The sequence below is a fragment of the Vigna radiata genome, chromosome 7 (genome assembly GCF_000741045.1).
Source record: "Vigna radiata var. radiata cultivar VC1973A chromosome 7, Vradiata_ver6, whole genome shotgun sequence".
Classification (NCBI taxonomy): Eukaryota; Viridiplantae; Streptophyta; class Magnoliopsida; order Fabales; family Fabaceae; genus Vigna; species Vigna radiata.
In genome coordinates this window covers 55,541,836-55,560,041 of record NC_028357.1, presented here as the reverse complement: position 1 = coordinate 55,560,041, position 18,206 = coordinate 55,541,836, and the positions used below count along the sequence as shown (strand labels likewise).

Below are 18,206 nucleotides of genomic sequence, written 5' to 3'. Positions count from 1 at the left end.
ACAACAAACTTATATTTAACCTAAAAGTAATAAAAAAGTGACACAACAACATTTAGTAACAATATATGCAAACTACAATCCACTGAAAAATACAATCCAACAACACTTTAATATTCGAGGACCACATTGCACTAAAAACGAAAAGACAACATCATCAAACAATTAAATGAAAAGTGTATTTACTAACCTCAATGCCTGACTGACCTCGAACACTTTCGCCACTGCCTTCCACGTGATTCTCCGCCAACAGCTTCCTGATTTCACTGATTTCGCACTGATAAATCACTCCAAAATCTTCACACCAAGCTTACTTTCTCACCATGTATACCAAATCTTGCACCAACTAAACAATTTTTTTCCTAGAGAGAACCCTATATTTCCCAAAAATCCCCAAATTCGCACCAAGTGAAGAATAAAAATAAAATTCCCTTTCTTTTGTTAAAACGTCCTTCACTGAATTAAAACCCAACATTTCCATTTCTTAATTGATTTTAATTAAAACGTTGTGTTTCATTTGTTTTATTTCAATAAAATTTAATTTGAAAATCAAGCTAATCCAACTCAGCTCAGCATACACTGCTATACACTGCCACGTCAGTAAAGTCACCCTGCCACGCACACTCAATTTTAACGCCATCCACCGAATTTAACGGCAAACCCTTAATTTATCCAAATTTTCACATTTAGGGACTTAATTGAGACATTTTAAAAAACGAGGACCTAATTGAGAAAACCCTACATAAATAGGGATGTTCTAAATGATTAAACCCATTTATTTTTATGCTAGGGATTCGCGCAGTTCCAAATTTAACAGTAGAATTGTTATGTTGTGTTCATTTAAGCGGATGTTATTGTTCAAGTGAAAATGCGAGGAACAATTTACAAATTAAATTGTGTTCGTTTAGTGGGATTTGCGACGATGTAATTAAGCTGATTTGAGAGATACACTCATTTTTGGTTTCGCGCTATCATGGTGAGATTTGCACTTATTTGAAGTAAAATATCATATTTTCCCTCATTGGTTTCTAAAATCAACCATGCATGTGGCAACACCAATTACGACTCTACGTTCATTTTCATTGTACATTAATATTTATTATATTAAAAAGACCTTCTAACTTTGGATAATATCATTTCAATCAGGACTAATAAATGATTGTTGCTTCGAATGTGACACCTTCAAATAACTAAATTTTTTTAAGCAACTCCTCCATAGCTAAAAATGCTCTGCAAATTTCCTTCAATTTTAAGAAATACATGGATGGACTTTAAAAAATAGTTTTTGAGATAAAAAATTAATGTAAACATTCTTAATAATTAATAGGTTTAATAGCTTCGGAGGTCCCTATATTTGGGGGTTTGTTTCAATTGGGTCCTCCAATTTTGGAAGTAATCAATTAGGTCCCTAATTTTGTCAAATTGAATCAATAAAAGCTTTTCAGTTAATGACGTGAAGTTTTTGAACATGTGGCACGCTGACGCTTCCAGGTGACACCATTTCAAGTGCATAGGTGGATTATAAAAGGGTGAAATCCCTTTTAATTTAGGGATTTCACCTTCAAATACACCCTTTTAATTTAGTGATTTCACCCTTTTATAATCCATCTATGCACTTGAAACGGTGCCACTTGGAAGCGTCAGCGTGCCACATGTTCAAAAACTTCACGACATTAACTGCATTTAACGGAAAGACTTTTATTGATTCAAATTGACAAAATTAGGGACCTAATTGATCACTTCCAAAATTGGAGGATCCAATTGAAACAAACCCCCAAATATAGGGACCTCCGAACCTATTAAACTAATTAATATTAATTTTTTTTCTTCTTTATAAACATTTTTACAATTAAATATAAAATTAATAATTACGATTTTATATTACTTTAATAATTAGGGGTATTTTGGTAATCTTCAATTTCTATCAATTATACAATTTTTTTTAATCTGTCACATCAATCCAATCATACATTAATTCTCACAAACTTTACTTCCAAATCAACTCTCAATTACCCACAAATCCACTCAAAAAAATAATAAAAAAAATTATCCTCAAATTTACTCAAATCCATTCAAATCTTCTCTCCAAAATCATATCCCTCAAATCCCTACAATGGAACAAAGCGTTTAACAGGAATAACTTGTACTTAGCAGGAATGTGTTAACAATTGGAAACTATTAGCTGCACGTGAAAGAGTGCTTCTCCCTACACCTCACCTCTGTCATCCTGCACCTCCCAATTGACAATTTTTTCTTTTTTTATTTAGTAAAATAATAACTTTTCAACCATCAACAATCTTTAATTCTGTTTTTTAGCCCCTGCACCTCTTCTTATTAAGAAAATTAAATTTAATATACTAAAATAATATTTCATACATATATTTTTTAAACAAATTTAATATTAAAAATAAATATAAAAAATACTAAATAATATATAATATCTATAAATACAAATTCTAAATTTAAAACAAATCAAATAAAAATTTAATTAAATATAACAAAGTAAAATAAAGAAAAGCAATAAAAAAACCCTAAACCTCAATTCCAAATACCTACATCAGCTCCAAGTGCAGCACCACGCTCCTAGTGCGGAGAAGACTATCTGTAGCTCCATGTGCGAATTACGGCGAAAACGAACCGCAATTCCACGTGCGGCGAAGACGAACCGCGACTCCAAGTGTGGCTTCCCGTCAACCACAACCCTCTCAACCACACTTCCCCTGTACGCCACCCATATGCCCGACCTCTGCTGCCACCCACTGCTGTAACCTCGCCTCAACATCATGAACGTCGATCTCAGAAACAAACACCCTCATAACCCACAAAACCAGAGGACTCAACCAATAGTAAACAAGCCTGTGCAACAGGACAATTGAATCAACTTCAACTTGATCCACACCCTCTGCTCCAATTCCAGCAACAAGGGCTGAATCCGCATCTCCATCAACACCCTATTCTCCTCCTCCAACCCCATCGTCTCTATCCAGCACCCCATGCTTATAACCTGTTCCAAAAAAATCTCACCTTTAACAACATTCTAATTACCTTCAAAATGCCGCAAAGGCGAGAGAGTTGGGGTGATGTGGCAATGTGAATTGATGGAGGCGGTGATGGTAAGCACGATGGAGTGTGAATTGATGAACTAAAAAAATGGTAAGAAATGAGAGAGGAGGAGAGGAGGAGGAGGGCAAGGGGAGGAGGAAGAAGCGCCAGAAAGAGAAAGAAAAGGGGGTGTAGCATTTCAGACATGAAATACGACAAAGTATGGGAAGATAAAGGAGTGATGATTTTGTAAATATGAAATGCGTCCTTAATAGGGATAAAGTTGGAAATATAAAAGAAAAAGGAGGTGCAGGCTGAACTTAGTGAGGTACAAAAAGAATCCTCCACGTGAAAATGTTGATGCAGTCATTGATATAGAAATGTGTTAACAATTGGAAACTATCAGTGCACGTGAAAATGTTGTTGTAGTCATTGATACAATTTTTTTCGCGTATTTTTCACACGTTCGCTTGGTCAGCCAATCAAAATGATTATATGTTTGATCACTCATTTTATCTGGACGATGGTGATTGATTGAATGATGAAAAGTCCTTTGTTCTAGAGTTAATGAGCTTTGCTTTTTGCAATCTGAACGAATGTATTTTGGTTCAAGCTTTCAGAGGGAACCTGTATTTCAGCATGGATACAAGAGAAAGCGGTTATCATCGGACAGTAGTGAGGACAACACAGATTTCGACAATAGTATTACCAAAGGGTGTTGCTCCCTACACCTCCACCCCTTGCTCCCTCCACCTCCCCATTTCTTTTTTACCCTTCCTTCCAACTTCTCATTCCTCTTTTACCCCTCTACTCACCTCCCCATTTCTCTTTTACTTTTAGGTTAATCATTTTTATCTTTTACTCACTCCAATCCTTTATGTATGGAACGGTACAGTATGCAACCTCTTCTTTCTTTTTACGAAAATGTTTTGTTGACACTGCCCATTTGACACAATTTTGACACGAGTTACGTGTCAAAATCCAATTGCACGGTTTGTTTTAACTATATACCCCATTTTAAAAAACTGAAAAGGGTAAAGCTGGAAATGAAAATGTTCGCTTCTGAAATTTGATTTTGGTGGTTTCACTTTACTTTCGTTCATTCACGACATTGCTCTCTCCCATTTTCTCTCTCGAATCGCTTCATCTGTGGAATCTGGAGGGGTGTCCATTCACATGGTGGTGTCTGTTTCTCGAATCCCTCCAGCTGTCTGAATCACTGTGTACCGCACTGTTTTGCTGTTGTGTAAGCGATTACGGGTATGTTCTCGGTTGCGGTGTCTATGGTGTTTGTATGGGTCATGGCTCTGTTTCTCATTGTGTGTTTCGTGGAACGTTTATTATTTTTCATTTGTTTATTTTTTTTTCGTGAACCCTAAACACCGAATGATATTTTGGATGAAATATGTGCAGTGAAAATGGCGTCTGGAAACCCAAACCTAAGTTCAAGTTCTGGTAATGTATGTAGTTGTTTTTTATTTTGGTAAGTAATAACATAGTTTTTGTTATGTTTTGTAGTGGCGGGTTAGAATCTCAATGGATTCATCAATCATTGTTTTGATGAATGGGTTATTAAGAGATGAACATGTACATCGAATTAACATGAGACCATTTCGTTGGTGTTTGGAGCTGACTAAGCCATTGGAGATTAATTGTGAATTGTTGAAGGTTTTGTTATGTAGGTGGGTTGGCCATGATGTATGCTTCAGGGTTAGTCATCAGTTGGTTGCATTTAGTTGTTTGCATGTTTTCATGAGTATTGGTTTAGACATTGGTGGTTTAGAAATCCCATTTGATGAATGTTTAGTTGGTTTGGTTGGTTAAAAATTTAATTCAAAGACCACAACTTTAAAGGATTTGCTTGACAGGTGTAATGTCATTGTGTTGGATGAAAACGTTGAGGTTGATGTTGTTTGCGGGTTGTATATATTAGTGTGTTTGATTTTTTTTTCTTTCCTAGGAAGTCTAAGATTGTTGGTAACATCCCTTCAAAAGTGTTAGATGACCTAGACAATTTGTGTTTATATGATTGGGCCAGCGGTGTACATAAATACCTTGTAGATAATTTGAATAAATGTATGAAAAAAATCATGTCCAGAAGTATCAAAAACTCACTGAATGTTAGTGGGAATGTGGCCATATTGCAGTTAAGATGCTTTGTACTTATTTAACTGAATGGAATGTGCTAGACTGTAAAATATGGTTGACTGTATATATTTTAAAATTTTAGGCTTGGGCCGTAGAAAGACTATCTTTGGACGGTAATGCATCTCATAGGAGGTTCTCTCGCATGTTGCGTTGGTTCCCCTATAAGACAAGATCATTTTAAAAAATTGAAGATTTGTTTCAGAGTGGAGATGTAAGTATTTCATTCATATCGCTTTATGGTTTTTATAATTATTGAAGCTTTTAACCTACTAATAAATGTGTTTGAATGTGTTGTAGTTAAAGTTGGAGTGGTATATTGGGGAGCGTGTTCGTAACATGTCAGAAATCATCGTGGCTTTTGAGTTGTTTGATGGAGGGATTGGTTTACAACCATCGGCGAAACGATCGAGAGTTCACGATTCAGATGATGACACCTCCAATGACGAAACTTTTGAAGCAAATGCCGATGAGAGATTGAAGAAAAATAATAAAGAAATAATAGCCTTGAGTTCAAGGCTTGCTTCCGCGACAAAAGAGTTATTTGAAATTCGTCAAATTCCATTTTTTAATGAAGATGTGTTGAATGAAGAAGGTGTTGGTGGCGGTCATGAAGAAGCTCTGGGTGGAGCTGGTGAAGAAGTTGGGGGTGGAGCTGATGAAGAAGTTGGTGGAAGACTTGAGGAAGATCGTGCAGGTGCGTTGATTGAAAGAGTTGTATGCGACGAAGTTCCTGGAAATGTATTTCAGGATGTTGTTGAAATTGTTGATGATGGTGCAGGTGATGCAGAAGCACCGGTAGCATTGAGTGTCGTCCCTCTGCATGCTATTGTTGGTGATCCAAGGGCTAACGTAAATGCTGACCAACTGTACAATGCTGCCAGTGTAAGAGTAACAGGTAGAGCACAAAGGTGATTAAGGATAACTTTTCTTTTTTTATAACATTATAAGCTCATAGTTTTTTGATTGAAATATATATTTTTCTTTTATCAGTATTGTTTGTGAAATAATTGGGCAGACACTGAGCACAACTTCTATTCAGACTTTAGCTCCTCGCGAATATGTTGATAACATGGTAAGTATTTTGTGACATGTGTTGATTTTGACTCTACAAATTCCATTTAATTAATTGTTGAATTGTGAATGTGTAGTTGGTGCTATTTTCAACCACCATGTTTATGCACATATAGAAAAGGAGGATGGAAGTTGTGAAGAGGATCCTTTTCAGTTCATTATTAGCGGTAAATTGTTATTAACTGAATTGTGACATGGTGTAGTTGATTGTAAAAATAACGTGTTAGGCTTTTTGGATTGATGGAATTCAACCTATGCATAGGACCTTATACTCCATGATTATAGGAAATTTCCAAAAAATCGTCGTGTGTTTACTCTTCACAATTACAGCAACTGTTTGCGTGCCAAACACTTTGGGCTTGAAGACATTGCAACAGCTGACTTTGTAAGTGAGGTTTATTTGTCATATTTTATGTTTTGGCATTTCACATGTAACAGTTGTTGATGTATTATTCACTTTCCTTTTGTTTGTTTGTAGTTGTTTGTTCCTTTTTGTCATTTTTACCATTGGTGGTGCTACATAGTCAAACTTAGCACATTAGAGCTATATGTTATTGACTCTTTGGGGAAGGGCGTAAATGATCGCAAAAGGATTGACACTGTTGTTGTATGTCTAACCCCATTTAATAATTTTAAAACATTACATCACATTTAAAACATTACATCACATCTAAAAAGGTTAAAAAAAGTCCACAATAACAACATTGAAAAAGTCTAGTTCAATAACGTTACAGTCATCTCATAAGTAGTTTTAGAACTCATAAGATAATATTATAGTTATCCATGACTACTACAAAAGATAAATTAAACCATTTGTGATATGAACTAATTATGGTCTGCTTCTTTGGATGATGATGATGGTTGGTCAGATGGCGGTACAAATTTGTGGAGGATGGCATCAACATTAACATTGTTTTCAGCCCACATTGGAAGTCTAATGATAGGTCTTGGCGTTTCCTTCACCAACTCATTTGATGGGGGACAAATGCCAGGTGGGAACACCTTCACTACATTGCGATGAACGATATTGAGGTAGTGGTTGTTCCCAAATGCGCCGAAGGATTGAACCTAATTGAACACAACGAAGGTTAAGTAGTACTTAAGATATGATAATAAAGTGACCAACAACAATAAACCTAATTACTAATAAAATATTGATTTAAGCGCTTAATGTTTGGTTTACAAGATTCAGTAACAAGATGGAGCCAACTCGAATATTATCTTCAAATTGAGGATCTTGAAGAACTTTCTTGTGTAATGAAGCCTTCATGATAGTGGTTGGGTCCTGTTGACATAGTATCAATGATTAATTTAAAAAATAACAATTATGGTACAAAGTCAAAAATTATACCTTTATTGTCAAGTGTGTGTCTCCGAAACCGGTGGGATTGCACTCTTTTACTAAGCAAGCTACGAATGGAAGAACCTGATATGATTTGGCCTCTTTCAAGGGATTGACGTTCTCCATTTTTCCATCAGTAACGAGACCTGCAATTGTCAATATCATATGAAAAAGAAATGAATGATATTGGTAAAGTTGACATTATACTTCTATTATTTGAACAGGTAATGTACCATGGTGTTCAATAAACATTTCAGCCCACTTCCATGCATTGGACTTGAAATCTCTTATGTATGTGGCCTCAGCAACATCCTTAGCAAATTCTTGAGTGGACTTTTTTTCTTCCGTATTTTCCCTATTCAGGATGGCTGCTTGAATATTACCGGCAAGACCAGGTGATGGGCTGTCGCGACCCACACAAATTTTATTGCATAAAAGAAATGCAGTATAGCTAGGGAATGACCCCTAGGTCGTCTCTCAAGGACCAAATGTGGTTCGAGTCTTAGGTCTAACACGAATTGGGGGGGTTTGAAGGTGTTTAGTGAATGCTAATGACTAAATTAAAATGGAAATTCAACGCACCAAACATAATTAAAATCATTAAAGTGAACAGTAGAATTAAAAAGATAAAAAGCAACTCAAGATACTTTGTACAATAATTTAAAGCTAAAGAAATAAACAATATAATTTCTTGCTATCATTTCACGTGACCTCCCTTGCTTTTAAAGTAAAGAAAAAGAATTTCTCTTTTCTACCAAAGACAACGTTAAAATGAGACGAGGAATTTGCAATCAACATTGAAGCAAAGCAACTGGACCAACCCTCAAGGAAACGTGTTTGAGAAACCGTGCAGCAAAAATGAAATTAATGCCCAAGTGAATTATATTTAAATGCAACGAGCAAAATACATTTAAGGCATAAGTTGGAATGTAAGCTTGGAGATTTAGAAAACGCAATCAGAAAGAGCATCTCCATTAATGATTAACATTGCAAAGCATGATAGATAAAAAGCAAGGAAAATAAAATAAGCGGTCAGATAAGTGACGACATCTTCTCTGCAACCTTCAATTCTTTTCTCATTGCATAAAAATGCACCGCTGCCACCTAATATCAAATGCAGTCAGCGCATATTATCTAAAACAAAAGGGATGAAAATTTCCGCTTTCTCCTCTAGGAAACATTCTAGGTGCCAATGAAAAATAAAATCCCAGAGAAAGAAAAGTAAGTGCTGCTCCTAATCTTCAAATGCCGAGACAGCCCAAATTTTAAAAACCAAAATCCCCTAGAGTTCTACATTCCAACGTCCCCCCTGTTAGCCAAAGTTGTCGAGAATCAACTTGCTGCCAAATAAAAAGTATGAGTAAGTGGCGGTTGCTGTGTAATAAAAATGGAAAATCCAACCTAAAAGCAATGCTCCCCTTCCCTGGACCGTGAAGCTGCTTCTCCAATTGCTAGACACACCTCCTCAAGCACACACCTGCACACCTAAAGCCCGTTGTCCCTTGGATGTTGTTGTGGTGCTGCAGGATTTGAAGGTGAATGGGCTGCTGTTTGAATGTGTCAAAAACCTTCCTCCGTGGCAGCTTCAGCTTTTAATGTTGCACACTCCAATTCAATTTGTCCATGGGCCCGCTCTTCTTCTTTTTTTCTTTGCACACTGTTCTCCAAGCCAAAAGTGAAATGAACTTCTCTGTATGCTCCATGCCTTTCTGGACGCTCATGGGCCGTGACAGCATTGTTGTCCTCGTGAAGGTTGGATCTCCAAACACCCCTTTTCAATTAATGAATTCAACAACAAATTTCTTTTCCCATTTTTTATTCCAGCTCCAGCCTAAAATGGTTCAGCATGTTTTATTTTCAGCCCAAATGAAACAGCCTCCACACCCATGTAATTACCATGATGCCCTCCGTGTGAGCCTCCTTTAGGGCAGTGGCATCATTTCTCAAAACTTGCAAAGTGATCCATCTTCTTCAAAATTGGATGGTGAGGTTGCTTTTGTTGCAGTGTGGGTGAGCTTCTTGGGTCGTGGACATCAAGCTATTGCACGTGTTGGAAGCAAGGTGGAGGTGTAATCTTTTAAGAGCTAAAGACCATGTGCACCTCCAAAATGCAATTCACATCACCTTCCATTTTAGCTTAAAATAAAATTGATGTGCCATTTCTCTTTAAGTTCCAAAATTTCATCCAACAATTTCCCTACAATTAATAATGCGAATAATTAGTCTCAGATAATTCAAATTAATTAAAATTAGAATTTCCGATCAAATTAAGCACAATTAGCATAAACGGGAAAATATCGGACATTTAAACACAATTCCCTGATTAATTCTAACACAATAAACTAAGTGAAATCGATAAAATATCGACTCATCACTAGGTATAAGGGATGAAGAAGCATCACATTTTTTAATAAATGACTTCAGGACGTCATCATCATAAACAAGGTCTTCCTATGCATCCATGATAATCCTTTGATAACCTGCATCATTACCAAGTCCAGGTTAAGGACACTACAACAAATGAAGGCTACTATTATCAATAAATATTGAAAGAGAAAGTCTAATAAATTGATTGAATGACATTGCATTTAATGTTTTGAATGGAAAGTAAGCTGCATTAATTGTTAGGAAGGAGAGAGAACAACTTTTTCATGACAAAATTTTTTGCAAAGATCCTTAATGAATACAAATCAAATCAACTTTTTCATGTGTAAGTGAATTGTGGTTGCACTCCTTGCAACGGATACTTCTTCCCTCCAAAACGCTGCTCTCCCATTACTTCGTTCAACCACCTCTCTATCTTCATTGAAGGCACACGCTGTTTATTGCCCAAGTTCGGAGTTTGGTGAAAAGGACTTTAACTTCAATAAAGGAGGAGACATTAAGTCATTCGGTGGAGGTTGGTGAGGACCACTACAGCTTCATTTAAGGTACTTTGTAGGTATCAATGTCATTGTTCATTTAATAAGGCATTCATTCTATTGCATTTTCTTGAATGAAATTCGTCACTGCTGAGTTGAAATACTTTGATTTGTTCATTTTAAAAAAAAAAGTCTATTGTAGTTGACATTCTTCGAATTATTGGAGTTGACATTGTTGGATATATTGGACTTAAAATATTAGTCTTTTAACTTTGATCAGACTTTAGTATCGGGTTTGTGATGGCTACAAGCACAAGTAATGTGGAGGACATTCCTGAGTGCAATGCAAATACTCCAAAGCGTAATGAAACCTGTTTGGAACAAGTCCCTAGGATTCATGTGTTTTGATACAATGGAAAATGCAAAGAAATTTTACACAAATTACGCCACTACATCTGAATTTGCTTTGAGGACAAGAAGTTCAAGAAAAGATAAGGACAACAATGTGTGCTACTTGCGATTAGTTTGTTCAAGGGAGGGCAAATATGTATCTTCCATCAAACCTGATGTGAAAACGCTTCCATGTCAAACAAATGAATGTCCAGCTGGCATTAGCATTGCAAGGAAGGACAATAAATGGTTTATAAAGAGCGTTGCACTAGATCACAACCATGACCTATGCATGAATACGTCTAAGCTTATTCCTGGGAATAGAAAATTGAGCATGCAAGCCAAACACACGTTGGAGGTCAATGACGATGCGGGAGTTCGGATAAATAAGAGCTTCCTTAGCATCGTTAACGATGCAGGTGGATTTGAGAATATGGAATTCGTTGAACAAGATGCACGAAACTATATTGCGCAACACAGAAGATCTTTATGTAAGGACGGTGATGGGCAAGCACTGTTATGACATTTTTCGTCCATGAAAGATTTGAACAACGACTTCTACTATGACATTGCATTGGACGAAGGAAATAGAATATGTTCTGTGTTTTGGGCAGATACAAGAACTAGAGTCGCGTGTGAAGAATTTGGTGACGTTGTGTCCTTCGACACCACTTACTTGACAAATAAGTATGACATGCCCTTTGCTCCGTTTGTAGGAGTTAATCATCATGGTCACTCTATTTTACTGGGATGTGGATTGCTTTCTTCCGAAGACACTGTGTCATTTGTGTGGTTGTTTGAATCTTGGTTGAGATGCATGGGACATAAGGCGCCTAATGGGATCATAACGGATCAATGCAGGGCAATGGTGAATGCCATTGCAGAAGTTTTTCCAAATACAAGACACGGGTGGTGTTTATGGCACATAATGAAGAAGTTGCCCGAAAAATTTCAAGGGTTCAAAAATTATGTTGCCATCAAATCAGATATACATGCGCTTGTCTATGATTGTGGGTCGCCATGGGACTTTGAGAATGGATGGGAACAACTACTTACGAACCATGCCTTGGAGGGGAATGATTGGTTTTGTACTCTTTATGAGGAAAGAAGAAAATGGGTACCATGTTACTTAAGGAGTGATTTCTGGGCCGGCATGTCAACTACACAAAGAAGTGAGAGTATGAATGCCTTTTTCGATGGATTTATAAATTCAAGCACAACACTTCAACAGTTTGTGGTTCAGTTTGACAATGCCCTTAGAGTAAAGGCACAAAAGGAAATACAAGTTGACTTCTCCTCGCTTAACACCACGATTGGTTATGGCTCACAATCACCTATTGAGAGACAATTTCAATTGGAGTACACACATGAAGAGTTTGAGGAAGTCCAAACAGAGTTTTGGTCTAGAATGAATTGTTTTATCAAGAACACTTTGAAGGACAATTTTTTGAATACTTACTCAATAAAAGAGGAGCGGATGTTCGAGGGTAAATGTGCAGATAAATTTTATACGGTTGAATTTGATCCAATCACTAACAACACCACGTGTTCTTGCCTCTTGTTTGAGTTTAGAGGCATAATTTGCCGCCATTCGCTATTGGTATTTGGTCAGGAAGATATCTGCAATGTGCCATCAAAATACGTTCTTCAGCGTTGGAATAAAAATATTTGTAGAAGGCACACGCTAATTATAGCAGCGTACAGTACTTCAAAGCTTCAACCGACCATGCAAAAATACCAACTATTGTGCAAAAAATTCTACGGAATAGCGGAGGTCGCTTGTGAATCCGAAGTTTTCTCAAATTAGTTAGATAAAGATCTTGATTTACTTGGTAACAAATTTGGCTGCAACTCATCCATGACTACTAAGATCATTAGCGATGGAGATGAACTAAGATATGAAAATTCGGTCAGCGAACGAACATCTCACACTGTAGGAGGAAATGATGACGTACTTGTCTACAGCCCTTTAGCAATGAAGCGAAAAGGACGACCATGCACAAATAGGTTAAAGTCAACTTTGGAGAAAAGAACGAAAAAACCAAAAACATCTTTACCAAAGAAGTCATCAACACCATTCGTACAAGACTATGTGAGTAATTATGTTTTGTGCTATTTTAATTTGACTTTACCCAATTTTTAAATGTTTTGTAAATGAAATTTTTTGCATTCAGGACATTTGTAACCACTGTATCCTCTAACTTTATACTCTTACCCTCTGAACTCAATCCTAGTCCCAAACAAAATTCACTTTCAATCAGATTCACAACCTTATCTCCTATTACGAAACCATTACTCAAATCAATCCACTTCAACAATAACCCCTTCAAAATTTTGTTATTAAAAATAACTTTTTTACTCAACTCTAAAAACCAAGAAAATTGTGTCCTCCCAATAACTGACCCATGCGCCACTGTGAGACGTTGGTTCAAAGTACAAACGTACTTTGTTGAAAAAGAATGGCGAACGGTCAACTGCAAAAAACAAAAACAAATACACATAATGCCAAATGCCTAAAACGAAACCAACACAACAAAAATGCCCAAAACCCAATCAGGAAAATGTAACGAAAAGGCATTTACCTTAGTTGAAGGACCATGATCTGTTGCCATTTCGAACAAAGACGATAGGGTACCACGGCGATGACGGACAAATCTGGAATTGAAAGGGAGGGCAACGACGGACAGAACCTAGAGAAGACAAACAATATCGAAGAAAGCAGGATGCTTGCTATTGAAACATCGAAGAAGGCAAATCTGGAATCAAACAAATCATAAAACCTATTCCCTTTTTCTAAAAAAAAATTCAAAAAGGTTATGACCAATGACCCTTTGACACGTGGCCGTGTCAAATGTGTGTCAAAGTTAGTGTGTCAAAATAACGAGATTCTTGGTTGAATAAAGCATTTAAAGGAAGGAAAATGTTTCTTTGACACTCTTCATTAACACAGTTTTGACACACTTCCACGTGTCAAAATTTCATTGCATGGCTGGACATTTTAATTAAAAAGCTTTTTAAGAGTTGCTGAAGGGTATTTTTGGAAGGAAGTTTGAATGAAATTTGGAATTGGCGGTTTAACATTTTCATCTTCTTCATTTTGCGAAACCAAGTCTCGCGTCTTCAGGAGTTCATCTCTGCGATTGTCTCAGGCATTGGGTTTTTGTGTTGATTTCTGTCACACCCATTCGAAACCAAATAACGAGCGTGTTCATTCGTCTCTGTTGGTAAGCAGTTTCGCGTTTCGGCTTTTGGTTTTGGTTTTGGGTGTGTTTTGCTTCTTGCAATATTTCCCATTGTTTGGGTTGGGGAGGGTTTTTGTGTTTTGGGTTTGGGTTGGGGAGGGTTTATCTGTCTTGTATTGTGCGTTTTGATGCGTTTCGCGTTTATGGTTTTGGTTTTGGGTGTGTTTTGTTTTTTGCAGTATATCCCATTGTTTGGGTTGGGGAGGGTTTTTGTGTTTTGGGTTTGGGTTGGGGAGGGTTTATCTGTCTTGTATTGTGCGTATTTTTGTTTTTATGAACCCTAATAAACCATTGNTGTGTTTNTCTGAAATTTGGGCAGTTGCAATGGACTTTACGAACCCAAAGGTAAGTAACACATTTTGTTTGGTTACTATTCATATGTTTGTATATAGTTTATTTATATATAGTTGATTTATTTTTTGGTAAGCAATAAAATTTTTTGTTTACAATGTTGTGTAGTGGCGTGTTCGAGTCTCTCTTGATTCATCAATAATTGTTGCTATGAATGGGTTACTGAGAGAAGTGCATGTAGAACGAATTACAATAACACCATTTCGTTGGTGTTTGCGTCTTCGTAAGGCTCTGGAGATTAACTGTGAATTATTGAAGGTCATGTTATGTCGCTGGGCTGGGCATGATATAAGCTTTAGGGTCAGTCATCAATTGGTACCCTTTAGTGTTTTGGATGTTTTCATGACGACCGGTTTAGACATAGGTGGCTTAGAAGTTCCATTTGATGAATGTATAGTTGGTTTGGTAGGACAAATGTTTAATTCAAATAGCACAACTTTATTAGATGTGGTTGAGAAGTTTAATGTGATTGTATTGGACGACAACATTGAGGTTGATGTTGTGTGTAGGCTGTATATATTTGTTTGTTTGGTTGTTTTTTTCTTTCCTAGGAAGTCGAAGGTTATTGCTAACATGCCTTCAAAAGTGTTAAACGACATAGATAGTTTATGTTTATACGATTGGGCGAGTGGTGTTCATAAATACCTTGTAGATAACTTGAATAAATGTATGAAAAAGATAATGTCCGGAAAGATCGCCAGCGTAGTCGGTCTTAGTGGGAATGTGGCTGTTTTGCAGGTAAGATGGTTGCTTTGTAGTTTTTTAAACAGCTTTGTATTGTAATGTAAAATATGGTTCACTGTAAGTTATTTTGTTATTGTAGGCTTGGGCTGTTGAGAGGCTTTCTTTGGACGGTAATCCAAGTCATAGGAGGTTTCCTCGCATGTTGCGTTGGTTCTCCTATAAAACAAGATATTATGAAAAAATTGAAGAATTGTTTATGACTGGAGATGTAAGTATTTGACGCATATCCTTTTATGTTTTATTTAAATTGTTGATGGTTTTAATGTACAATTAAATGTGAAATAGGTTAACTTGGAGTGGTATATTCGGCTTCGTGATCGTCAAATGCCTGAAATTATTGCGGCTTTTGATATGTTTGAAGGAGGAACAGATTTAGGAACACAACCGAAACGAGCGAGACCTGANGAGTTAGATGACGATACCTCGGATGACGGGACNTTTGAAGCAAATTTGGATGAGAGATTGAAGAAAAATACTAAAGAATTGATAGCCTTGAATTCAAGGCTTGCTTCTTTGACGAAGGAGTTATTTGAAATACGTCAAAGGCAAAATTTTAAGGAAGATGTTTGTAATGAAGAATTTGTTGGTGGATGTGATGAAGAAGCAATGGGTGGAGTTCCTGAAGAAGTCTTGGATGAAGAAGTTGTTGGTGGAGGTGATGAAGAACGAATGGGTGGAGTTGCCGAAGAAGTCTTAAATGAAGAAGGGGTTGTTGGAGGTAATGATGAAGTTTTTGGTGGCAGATTGCAAGGAGACCTCACATCTGCCTTCGATGAAGAAGTTGTACGGGATGTAGGAGGTGGAAATCATGTTCTTGACCTTATTGAAATTAATGATGATGGACAAGTGGAGGCACCAAAAGCATTGGTTGTTGCCCCTCTGCGCAGTATTGTTGGTGATCCTAGGTCTACCATTAATATTGACCAACTGTACGTCGCTATCAGCGTTAGAGATAGAGCGTATAGGTTAGTAAATTTTATTTTGGTTTTATATAGTTTTATGGCCATATCTTACAATTAATAAGTACATTTTTTTATATAGGATCGTCTGTGAGATAATTGGGCAGACACTGAGCACAACATCTATTAATACCTTAGGTCCTTATAAATACGTTGATAACATGGTAAGTATTTTTTTGGATTAGTTGATTTATATTGTGTTGTATTCATTTGAAATCATTGATGAACTGTGTATGTGTAGTTGGTTCTATTTGCAACCACCATATTTATGCACTACGAGAAAAGGAGGACCGGGATTGTGAAGAGGATCCTTTTCAGTTCTTTATATGCGGTAAGTTGTTGTTTATAGAAATTTGTCATGGTGGTGTCATTTTACAAATAAAGTGTTAGTCGTTAGGCATTGATGATGGCTGTATTTGAACATATTTGTAGGACCTTATATAAATCGACGTGTTTTCAGTCTTCACAATTACAGCAGCTGTTTGCGTGCCGAATACTTTGGCCTTCAAGACATTGCAACAGCTGACTTTGTGAGTCAGGTTTAATTTTAGTTGTGTATGTGGTTGTATTTCACATTTAGCAGGTCGTGATGTTTTCAGTTTTCCTTTGTTTCTTTATTTCCAGTTGTTTCTTCCATTTTGCCATGACAATCATTGGTGGTGCTATGTAGTCAAACTAAGCACATTAGAGATATATGTTCTGGACTCTCTGGTGAAGGCTCTAAGAAACCGGAAAAAGATAGACACTCATGTGGTATATGTCATAAAATTGAATAATGTTATTGAGTTTGTTTAAATAATGTATTGTTAACGTCTTACTGTTATTTGTACATTGTAGGATGAAAACCTTGCTCGATTTTTTTGCATGTTGTACAACAGACCGGAAGGCAGTATTGGACCTCTGTCTGTTGTACAAGCAAACATCCCTTCGCAACCAAACCTGTAAGCTTTAAATTCAATGATTTGTTGTTGACAGTAATGAAGTTTTCAGAATTGGTCGTTGAGTACTTATTTATTCCTTTCAGGCATGACTGTGGAGTTATAATGTTACAAGCAATGCAAATTTGGGATGGTTCGAATAAATTCAATGGGAAAAGCATGCCAAATTACTCTAATGTAAGGAGTACATAACATTTTCATTATTTTTCGATGATTTCGTTTCAACTGACTAGTTCAATAATTTTCNTTCAGGAGGAATTGCTTGCAATAAGAAAGCAATACGTTTATGATTGGATCTTGGATAACGACAACATTAGAATACTTGATGCGCTGGAGGTGTACGGATTGTTGTAGGACATTTGTTGTTTTGTAAAAATGTAGGCCAGTTCCTTTTGTATAGTTTGTTAGATACACAAACGTGTATGAATACATTGTGGAAATTACTATTGTAATAATGTTAGTGACTTGAAGGTTTTTATGTCAGAATATATAGATGAATTTTCATTCATGATTGATGTCGACCTTTATATATGTGGAAATAATAAAACAAGTGTAATTTTCAGTACGAGAAGCTTTAGCTTTATAAAAGAGCATTGTAATCGTTTTGCGGNCTTTGTAAAGGATTGCAAGAATTAGGTGGCACATTTGCACGTCCTTGTGGCTGATTGGGGGAGCACCTATGCTTCAAGAAGGACCTAAGTCTTAGCTGGTGCTGTTTTAACTGTTTAAAGCAGCCTGGTAATCGTTTACAGATCCTTGTAAACGATTACCCGTATCAATTTGCAGATTTGGACGTGCCAATGAACTGTAGGAGCCACCAAATTACACCTGAGGGACCACTGGGTGCAATCTGGGGTTTGAAGGCCAAAAACACTTGGTTTTTGCTCCTAACAATGATTTTTTGTGACACTTATGTTCTTGTTGATGTGTATGGAACCCAATGATTCATTTGGAGAGCACCCATGCTTCATAGACCACGTTATTATGACTTGGTGAAGTTTTTCCTGTTTAAACCAGGCTGGTAATCGTTTACAAATCCTTGTAAACGATTACCCGTATCAACTTGGAGATTTGCACGTCCCAGTGAATTGTAGGAGCCACCAAATTACACTTAAGGGACC

The 18,206-nt window shown here is 36.7% G+C and overlaps 3 protein-coding genes and 1 long non-coding RNA gene across 4 annotated transcripts; all 4 read left to right on the top strand.

The window, feature by feature from the left end:
* The first annotated feature begins 10,873 nt into the window (after window positions 1-10,873).
* On the top strand, window positions 10,874-11,374 carry LOC106766677 (protein FAR-RED IMPAIRED RESPONSE 1-like). Its single transcript, XM_014651389.1, has one exon. It carries the CDS (start codon window positions 10,874-10,876, stop codon window positions 11,372-11,374), a length of 501 nt encoding a protein of 166 aa, XP_014506875.1.
* A 12-nt stretch (window positions 11,375-11,386) lies between these two features.
* On the top strand, window positions 11,387-12,658 carry LOC106766676 (protein FAR1-RELATED SEQUENCE 5-like). Its single transcript, XM_014651387.1, has one exon. It carries the CDS (start codon window positions 11,387-11,389, stop codon window positions 12,656-12,658), a length of 1,272 nt encoding a protein of 423 aa, XP_014506873.1.
* An 835-nt stretch (window positions 12,659-13,493) lies between these two features.
* Window positions 13,494-16,208, top strand: LOC111241979. Its single transcript, XM_022782826.1, has 5 exons — window positions 13,494-13,601; window positions 14,553-14,744; window positions 15,123-15,182; window positions 15,268-15,396; window positions 15,474-16,208. The coding sequence occupies exons 1-5, from the start codon at window positions 13,494-13,496 to the stop codon at window positions 16,206-16,208; spliced, it is 1,224 nt and encodes a 407-aa protein (XP_022638547.1).
* An 855-nt stretch (window positions 16,209-17,063) lies between these two features.
* Window positions 17,064-17,786, top strand: LOC106768108. The gene is made up of 3 exons (XR_001376227.2): window positions 17,064-17,088; window positions 17,172-17,262; window positions 17,338-17,786. It is a non-coding gene; the product is annotated as an uncharacterized LOC106768108 (long non-coding RNA).
* Window positions 17,787-18,206: the final 420 nt, after the last annotated feature.